Below are 10,000 nucleotides of genomic sequence, written 5' to 3'. Positions count from 1 at the left end.
AATCTGTTTCCTGTTTGTGAATGTGATGGAGGACTTCTACCCCCAATCCTGAACTGCTAATACCTAAAAAAAAATGCCTCAACATATACCGTAGCATTGCAATGAGGTTACTTTGTTCCTTTGAAGATAGCACAGAGAAGGTCAGTAAACCTCATATAACAGGAACGGGAAAATCTGCCTTGGGATTTGTGAGCAATTTCATGGACTGACTCTGATAACCCCCTGTGTTAGTACACCAGCTCAGATCGAACTCTCTCTCCAACACCTCCTGCCCTGGACCACAGCTAAGTCCAGAATGGATCGAGCCTCAGCGTGGGAGCATGTCCACTCTATCACCATCCCCTGCCATGGCGACCCTAGGAAGGTGGGGGCAGGGGGGCTCACCGGGCCGGTACTCCTCACGCGCTGCGTTGATCTGGACCTCGGTCTCGGCGGCGATCTGCAGCTTCTGTGTGACCTCCTCGGCGGTGCGCTTGGTGTTGCCGAGCACCAGGATGAGGCTCTCGTCGTCCACCAGCGAGCCCTGAGTGCTGCTCAGCCGCATCAGCAGGTTGTCCTCCAGCTCCTTCATCTTACGCTTGTTAGACGTCACATCCTCCAGCAGGGTAGTGCGCTCCTTCTCCAGCTCCTAAAGGAGACACACACACACACACGCCCACATACACACACATGGATAAACACACACACACACACACACACACACAAAAACACACACACACACACACACACAAACATCAATAAGACAGAAGATACAGACACGCACATCTAAGTACATTATTGCAACCCCCCACAGACACAAGCACTTGACCTTGATGGTGATAATAAGCATCCAGCAACGTGTGTGTGATTTACTTTTTTTTACCGTGTGTGTTTCAGACTGCTGCTGGTGAACTGCCATGCTTTTATAATACTCCCATAAAACAGCTTGTGCCTATCTCTCAGAATTACTTTTGTTAACGATTGTATTGTTCAAAGACAACACCGTGAACAATGATGTTTCAGAAACCAATAGAGGCACTCTCTATAGGCTGGCCAGATACACTGGTGCTTGTATTGTTACTAGTAGTTGGATGCCTGATTTTGAACACTTGTCTGTTTTGGATGCGTAACAGACTCCAAGGCCACCAGACTACCACTTCAGAGACTGACACATGAAGGGATTCTGTCGTGTCGTGCTGTGCTGCGTGAAGTTTGTGTACACCGTGTGTGCTTGCTGCAAGCACAACTTGTGTTTCCTGTTGTCTGCCGTCTGCCAATGACTGTTTTTTTTATTTCTGACTTCTGAAGGTCTTTGTCCTTTTTGCTTTTTTTATTCTTTGAAATCAAACATAAACGGTTTAAATAATAACTCAGTTGTTTTGAGTGTAAATATTTGGGAGTGCTTGAAATGGATTCCCATGAACCTTTGCAAAAACGTATTAATCCATACCAGTTTTATATGCGTTTGCTATGCTAGTTGCACTAAAATACCAATAGAATTTGGGACATGGGTTGTGTGTTCATGCTGAGCCTTGGCATGTGCTATGCTTTATTCCCACAATGAGTGTGTCAGAGAGATGTTTAATTAACATGTTTAATTAAGTAATTAAGAAAAAATATCTCTGGAGGTTTTTGGATTTCCAAGTATGTGCAAATGTATATGAATGTAACATTTTCATGTTCGGTCTTCAATTGATCCTTGTGAGGTAGGCAGTAGTCTTATCATGGTTGTATTGCAATCTGCAGCACCTGTTATAGCTGTGTAATTTGATTAGCCCATTGTAACCTTTGCCTGGGCAAACCCAGATGACAAGGGTTGATGGGGGGAGAATGTCATCTTAGGGCATCAGGGACAGATGGTGGCCTTAAGGGACTGGCTGATGGCAGATGCATAGCAATGGACCTTATGGTCTCTTCTCTCTTTCCTCCTGCTTCCTCTTTTCTTTCTGCTTCTCCTCCCCTGCCTTGGAGTGTGGGGATCCTCTCTTCCCCTGCTCTCTTATCATTCTGTCTGGTTGTCTGTCCTTCACCATTTCTCTCACTCGTTCATCTCAGGTGTGGTTATTCATCTCAGGTTATGTTATTTTCTATCTCATGCATTCAGGTTTATTTGGTCATTTAAGTGTATTTGGTCTAATTGGCATCCAACCTGTGTATTCACTTACTATTACCTACAGTTGTACTTATTCATTTGGGTTGTATATTACATTATTGTATTAATAAACCGTTCATTCATTAGCCATTCATGTTACTCCTTGTGTGCAATGCCATTACATTAAGATCTCACAGTTGGCATATTTACTGTTTGGTAATATTGTAGGTCATTTAATTATTTAATGGAGTCAGATTAATTGTATTTTCCGCAATATTTATGCCTCTAATGCTTTCTACTGTCCCATAAGGTTCAGACACGTATAAACCTTCCAGCCTGGTGTTTTCCGTCATTGATAACATTTTGGCTGTCCTTACAATGTCAGTTGGCCCACTGCAGCTTTTCCCTTGAAATAATAAATAAAGATGTATTTAATATCTTAGAAGCAGAGATTTTGCCTTACATTCATCTTGTAGATGTGAGACTACAATATTGCCAACACAACCAATATAAGACCTTGCTCAGTTGTGTGCCTGTTGCCCCTCAGTGTTGGCACAGGGCTCTGGAGATGAAACTTAGGGCACTCAGCAGTGGGTATCGTTTCCAGAGCCTCCTGTGCCAGCTCTCGCTGCGGGGGGCACCCTGGCTGATTGCTGTGCCACTTGCGACCATTGAGTTGAACTCAGTGGGCTGTGCTGTGGATGGATGCCAGCCAGCTGTGGAGGAAACTAAGAGCATGGCTGCCCTGGGCAACAATGGGCCAGACAGTGGGCGGAGCCAACAGTTGGCATGATGGCGTGAGCGAAGACACAGCCTCAGCCTGTCTAAATGTGTCGGTTTAGTGCACGATGAGATGTTGACATCTGTTTTCAACACACTTTGTTTACATATTGATTAAACGTAATTCCTCCCAGACCACTTGTTTCTTTCCCTTGAGTTAATGAAGGTGTGCATGTGAATATGTATATTTATATCACACCGTGATTGTCCTCATCTGGATTCTACTCCTCTCATCTCTTCCCCCCTCCTCCTTCCTCTCCTCCTCTCATCTCCCCTTCCCCCCTTCTGTTCCCTTCTCTTAGTCTTCCCCCACCACCTTTTTCTCCATCAGTGTCACTCTGCCCCGCAGCTGGTCTCCCCCTCATCTCTCCTCTCGTCTCCTCTTGTCTCATTTCTCCATCACTCCCTCTCCTCTCTCCTCTCCTCTTTCACGTGTTTCTCCCTCAGCACAACAAGCATTTGGTCCTCCCTTAATCTATCCATCTTGCCATCTCCTCTCATCCCCTCCTCTCCTGAGCTCTCCTCACCCCTCTCATGTATGCTTCTCTGCTTCTGTGCTCCTCTCTTCTCCCTTTACACTTTCCCACATTTACATTTACTCATTTAGCAGACGCTTTTGTCCAAAGCGACGTACAAGGTAGAGAACAATCAAGCTACGAGCAATAGTGACCTAGTGTAACAATAAATCATATTTTACATAAGAAATAGAAAAAAGTGCAGGAATGTAACTGCTGTAAGTGCAAGTTAAGTACTAGTAGAAGTGCAAGTTAGGAAGGGAGGTGCTCTCTGAAGAGTTGGGTCTTCAAAAGCTTCTTAAAGGTAGAAAAGCTTCTTAAAGGTTTCCCCTTCATCTCTGCTCTCCTGTCCTTTCTTCTCCACTGATCTCTTGTCCTCCCCTCATCTATCCTTCTCTCTCCTCTCATCTCCTCTCCCTTCTTCTCCTTTGTTCTCCTTTTTTATCTTGGTTCTCCTCTCTCCTGTTTCTCCTCTCCTCCCCACTCATCCCATCTCTCCCCATCGCTCCTCTCCTCGCACCTGTTTCTCGGTGAGGATGACCCGTCCCAGCAGCTGGTCCTCCAAGCCTCTCATGGTGACAGTGAAGTCGATGATGGAGCTGCGTGCGCTGATCTCGGGCGTGTAGGCCGGGTTGGGCAGCTTGGTGGTCATGTACAGCCTGAAACCCTTCATCACATCCACCTCCTTGTCGCCCACCTTCACCTGTGGATGTGACCAGACCAGGAAAACACACACACACACACACACACAGACACACAGACACACACACACACACACACACACGTCAAGTCACAGGAAGAACCTGCTCCTGACAGCTCACCTTTATCTAGAGGGGACAAGAATACACACATGATGTCACAGCAGGAACCTGCCCTTTATTGCCCACCTTCACCTGTGGACGTGACGAGAACACAAACCTCAGGAAGCTCACTCCGTCACTTCCCAGTGACGCGTTCCCGGAGGCTTGGAGGCCGCGACTCGTTTGGAGTTGGTGGAGTTTGAGTGGCGGGGCCCTGTGAGAGTGTGTCTGGTGTGAACATGACTAAGTCTGACTGCGGCGCGGGGTGATCAGGTGTTTACACCCCACGTCTGATTAAAGCTGTCAGCCACACGGGCAGGAGCAGCTGCCGTGGCGACCACAGTACGTCAGCCCTGGCAGGCTCGCCGAGGAAGGTGAGAACCGATAATGAGACAAGTGATGAGCCCCTGGGACTAGAATGTATTACACACACACACACACACACACACACACACACACACACACACACACACACACACACACACACACACACACACACACACACACACGCGCACACGCACACGCACACGCACACGCACACGCACACGCACACATGTATGCAGAGATGAACAGACAGGCACACACACACACACACACACAGTCAACCCTGACACTGTGTGCTCTCACCTCAGAAAGGACATGTATAGAACCCCCCCCCCCCCCCAACCACACACACGCACACACACCTCTGGAGCAAACCTAATCTTGCAGTTTTTTTCTCTCTTTCTGTTCTCTGTAAAAAAAGGGTGGACAAATTGCTTCTCCCATCTTTCACACAGGTCAACTGAGTGAGCTTAAAATAAACATACTGCGCTGATTTGGCAGCACCTGTCTGAATCTTACTTTTCCTCACATATAATTAAGAGGAGTATAAATATCCGCTCATCTGCTTGTGAGCACTGAAATACAAAACAACCCATAATAATCACCCATCATTGCCAGGCTTCTACACTGATCTCAGCTCATACACAGACATGAGAAGGGAGGCGCCATTCTACCATATGGAAAAGTGGGGTGGTGATTTGGAATAGAATTCATACAAAATAACAGGCTTGGAGCATTTACCAGGCCTGTTATCTAGCGGCAGATGTCTACTTTTAGAGGAGAGAATTTTCTGACACCGGGGCGTTTGCTTCGGGCAGAGACACACACACTGTTTAATTGGACTCAAAGCAGCATGTGTTTTTCAGGGTAAAGTGTGTGACGATTTCCTGATATTTCAGCCATGACCTTTAGCGATAAAATGGAATCTCAAAAAGAAAAACAATCCACTAGGACACTGCTTGCTGTTAACATATTGCTAATTATCTGGCTAAATTGGCTTCTGAACAATAATGTCAGGATGCATTATCAGTCAGATTCTTTTGTAGGGAAGAAACAGAGACCTTGTAGGTGGTGCCGGTCTTGATGAAGTTCTTCTCGAGGACGTTGTCCAGAGCAGGGTCCAGCTCTTCCCCCACGTCCTCGATCAGCAGCGGACGCCCCAGGGACAGGCTGTCCTCCAGGTGGTTGCGGAAGTACTTGTGGTTCAGGGATGTGATCTGTGAGAACAGAGCAAGATGTCAAGTAAAAGCACAAGGTTGGTCTTCTTCCAAGGGTCACTGTCTTGTAAGTTGCTTTAGAAAACAAAAGAGGCGGTTTAATAAATGCCTGTGTATAAACACAGCTGCTTCTTATTTAAACACAAAAACAAAATACAACACAGTTATTACCTGTAACTGACATTATCCTGTGTCTTATCTGTTATTACCATATTACCTGATCCAATCTTACCTGTAGCTCACTCCTGACCTCCATGTTCTTGATCCAGATCTTGCCCTGGGTCTGTGGGTCTATGAGGAGAGGGAAGCGGGCGGCTTTGGTGACGATGATGCCGTTCTGGATGGAGAGGTCGTCGTTCGGCAGGCCCTGCAGGTTCCATTCGCTGATGGTGGGCGCGTCGATCAGCATCTCCGTCAGGTTGATGTTGGCGCCGAACGGGATGCGGCGACTCTTCATCTCCTGCTGCCAGTCCTGCAGGAGAAGGTTCCGGAACTCCTGGTTGAAAGGTCCCGAGTACGACAGGAAGGCCGTTGCAAGCAGCACATCACCTGTGTCATGAAAACACCTGCCATGTTACCAACCCTACTGCCAGCAGCTGGCTTACCTGTGCTAGAAAAATACATCCCCGCAGCAATCCTAGGCCAGAAACACCTGTACCAACTCACCTGGTACTTCTATCAGCTTACCTTTGGCAGCACCCCATTCTTTCGTATATATTTCTGTTGTTTGATAAATCTAATGAAGGTTGTGGTGTTTCATATGTATTGCTGTTGTTTGATAAATCTAATGAAGGTTGTGGTGTTTCATATGTATTACTGTTGTTTGATGGTTTTGGGTTTGACTCTGAGAGTTGTGTGCCTAGATAAGATTGTGTTGAAGCTGCACAAAGATCGGCTTTCAGAAAGGCTTTTGCATAAAAGAAATGAACAAGGCTGCAGTTGAGATTACGGTCCAACAAGCCAGACAGCACTTTTTCTGGCTCTGATTTGACATGGATGCCTGCTTAAAGGAATTAGCTGTGATCTGCCAGACTGGCAGTGGCACGCACCGACTAGGCGTTTGGTTTGGGCGGCGAACTCCTTGCTCTGCTCCGTCCAGCGCTCCTTCTCTCCTGCCAGGCCGCTGATCAGAGACGAGGCCGTCTGCATCTTATGCCTGCAGCGCTCGGCGTCCTCCAGCAAAGCCTGAGGGGAGACAGACAGAGGATAGAGAGAGGGGGTCCCACAGTAGCATACACACACACACACACACACACACACACACACACACACACACACACTAACTACACAACCAGTGTCCTCCAGCTAAACCTCCGGAAAGAGAGGAAGAGAGAGGGAAGTTCAGCCTATAGCACACACACACACACACACACACACACACACACACACACACACACACACACACACACACACACACACACACACACACACACACACACTAACTCAGACTGCAGTTAGTTAGTTAGTAACTAAACACCGACTATCCTTCAGCCAAGCTATATGAGACAGACAGAGAAAGACAGGTTCCGCACTGCAGTACACAAACACCAACTAAATATTTAGCGTCCTCCAGCTAGGCCTGCAGTAAAACACAGAGAAGGAGCGTTTCAGGCGAAAGAACCCAGACACTAACTAAGCCTTCAGCATCTTTCAAAGTAGCAGGAGGCGCTCAGTACACTAATTAGGCTGCACTTTGAGATGTGCTAAGCCTGAGAATGGAGCAGATGGCCTCTCTCCTGGGAGATGTTCAGATTTCGTCAATGCCAGGTGTACTGTCAAAAAATCACTTTCCATTCAGTGGACGGTGTGCTGTCAATTCTCAGTGTCATCACATGATCACCAGACTGAGAGTGGGGTTTGTTGATGCTTATTGAGCGCATCGGTGCATAAACAATGAAACCTAACCTGGAGAATGAACAGTAAACATTTCACAAGTTTTTGCTGCGTGTTTGAAATGCACAAACGTGCGCACACACATACAAACATCTACCGTACACACAGGCACACACAAACATCTACATGCAGGGAAGACATTTTACATTTTCTAAAAGGATTCTTAGGCAAAAGGTGTCATTTGAACCTAAGGGTTGATGTTACCAGACTGCATTTTTGTCCAACCTTTTTTCTGTATATGTGTGTATGTCCAGGATATATGCAGTAAACATGATCCATATTTACATTTCTTCTACACATTAAAGGACATCAGCCTTGAGGACATGGCGTCCCATCCTCACCTGTTTCTCCATCATGGCCTTCTCGTATTCCGCCTGCACCACATCCAGCTCCGCCTGCTTCTCATCCAGCTCGGCCCGGGCCGTCTGCAGGTCCACGTTGGCGAGGGCCAGCCGGTTCTCCTGCACCACCAGGTTGGCCTGAAGGGAAACATTCAATATTAATGGACGCCACAGGGAGCTTCAGCGTGACGCGCTCTGCCACGGCGTGCTGCAAACGAGAGGCAAGAAATCAATCTGTGAGTTTCAGCCAGGCGTGCGGACGCAAAAAAAGGTCGAAAGAGAGTCGGGAGGAAGAGGAGTTCCCTGAGCAGCCATCCTCTGAGGTGATGAAAAGGGCTCGGCGGGACCCGGGGCACCAGCTGTCATCAATCAAAGCACAATGATCCATCCACGCTGTCACACACCCGCCTCATGAAAGGGAAGGGACACGCAGCCAAGCAATGGGACTTAAAGAGCTCTCACTGTGCCACCATCACACACGCTGTCCGCACTCTGCACTCTCGCAGTCACAGCATTTGACAACAAAGGCATAGGTTTCTCTCTAGCTTATGGATGCTCGTGTCGCCAGGGAACAAAAACAGAAGAGTGCAAGCGGTAAAGATCCTCTTTGATCCCGTGCATGCTTCCAACACCAGAGCTTTGAGTAGGGGGAGGGGGGCAACACCTCAGGGTACCAGGGCTGATGCTTTGAGTAGGGGGGAGGGGGGCAACACCTCAGGTTACCAGGGCTGATGGACGGAAGCAGTCGGTGTTCCCACCTCCAACATCATCATTAGTGGCAAGGCCTTAATGCTTGAGGGGGAAACGTTAGGGCCTATCACGGTTTGGGCACTCTGAAGGCTCTCAATGAGCCTCGTAGAGGCCACCAATTGGAAAATGGTCAGTCAAACGAATGAAATCTTCCCCAGGAACTGCAAAAGTGACTACATGCCTCACGCTAGGCCATGGATATGGTCTATGCCAAAGACTATTCAGTACTTCTATACCGAGCTTGTTTCATTCTACTACTAATTGTGTCATTTCTCTCTAGTAGAACCCACCTTGAGAGGGAGCACCTCCTTGTTGATGGAGTAGAAGGAGGCCATGGCTTTGGTCCAAGAGCAGAGGCCGGCCACGTTGCCGCACACCCTCTTGGCCGTCTCGATGTTGTAGTCGGCCATGTCGAAGTATGGACCCAGCAGCTCCACCACCTCCTCATTGATGGTGTCTTTGGGGAATTGCTGTAAGGAGGAGAAGAGATATGTCGGAATGATTCACTCAAAATGTATTTATTTATAGAGCACCATTATCTATTAACATTCTCTCAAGGCACTGTGTAAAGCAGGGCCTTATCCGCCCTATAGCAGGCACACAGGTAAAGGTGGCAAGGCAACTCTCTCTGAACAGGACAAGACAGAAGAACCCAGCTCAACAGGGGGACCCATCTGCCTGTGGCCTCGGAGAGGAAGTGATGACTAGCTGGGTTTGCTAAGCTCTTTTGCTCCTGGAAGGTGGGAGTTCTTAAATCAGATATAACTGATCCATAGAATGTTAGGTGTTGGGATTTCCCATATTTTTATTACAGTTCATTATTACTCTTCATTCTAAAGTGCTTTACCATTCACTACTTATTACTGACTGCACAGAAAGGCACAATCTTAAACATAATCCACTAAAACCCAGAGACGTAACACAGGCGTGGCAGGGATGACACAGAGCCAGTTGTCCTCTGAATGCTGTGTGTGGACTAAAACGACCGACACAGAGCTGGTTGTCCTCTGCAGGTTGTGTGTGCACTGTGAGGACAGACAGTGAAAGCTGTAAGTGGAGCTGTGCTGCTGGACACTGAACTGTTGCATAAGGAAGAGAAGAGCACTCTGAGGGAGCCTGGGGCAGGGAGTGAGGCAACCTTCAGATGTGCACATCAGAGGAGAACAAACACACACCCTCACACACAGCGGTGCAGAGCAGTAGGTAAGCACTCCATGACTCCATGGACACACACTTACACACAAACACTCACACACACACACACACACACACACACACAAGCAAATCTGCAGGGGTCAAGAAAAGGTCA

General features: G+C 47.7%; 1 protein-coding gene across 1 annotated transcript in view; it reads right to left on the bottom strand.

The window, feature by feature from the left end:
* Positions 1–10,000, bottom strand: part of dnah5 (dynein, axonemal, heavy chain 5) — a 96,431-nt gene that overhangs the window by 16,624 nt on the left and 69,807 nt on the right. Inside the window, exons 60-66 of the mRNA XM_031576267.1 lie at positions 8,982–9,161; positions 7,942–8,079; positions 6,757–6,892; positions 5,940–6,256; positions 5,552–5,707; positions 3,887–4,069; positions 385–628 (exon numbers count right to left, since the gene is read on the bottom strand). Coding sequence (XP_031432127.1) covers positions 385–628; positions 3,887–4,069; positions 5,552–5,707; positions 5,940–6,256; positions 6,757–6,892; positions 7,942–8,079; positions 8,982–9,161 — 1,354 coding nt within the window. The remainder of the gene's footprint in view (positions 1–384; positions 629–3,886; positions 4,070–5,551; positions 5,708–5,939; positions 6,257–6,756; positions 6,893–7,941; positions 8,080–8,981; positions 9,162–10,000) is intronic.

Source organism: Clupea harengus, chromosome 11 (assembly GCF_900700415.2).
Source record: "Clupea harengus chromosome 11, Ch_v2.0.2, whole genome shotgun sequence".
NCBI lineage: Eukaryota > Metazoa > Chordata > Actinopteri > Clupeiformes > Clupeidae > Clupea > Clupea harengus.
Note: the sequence above shows the minus strand (reverse complement) of the source record. Positions and strands in the feature narration are given on the sequence as shown.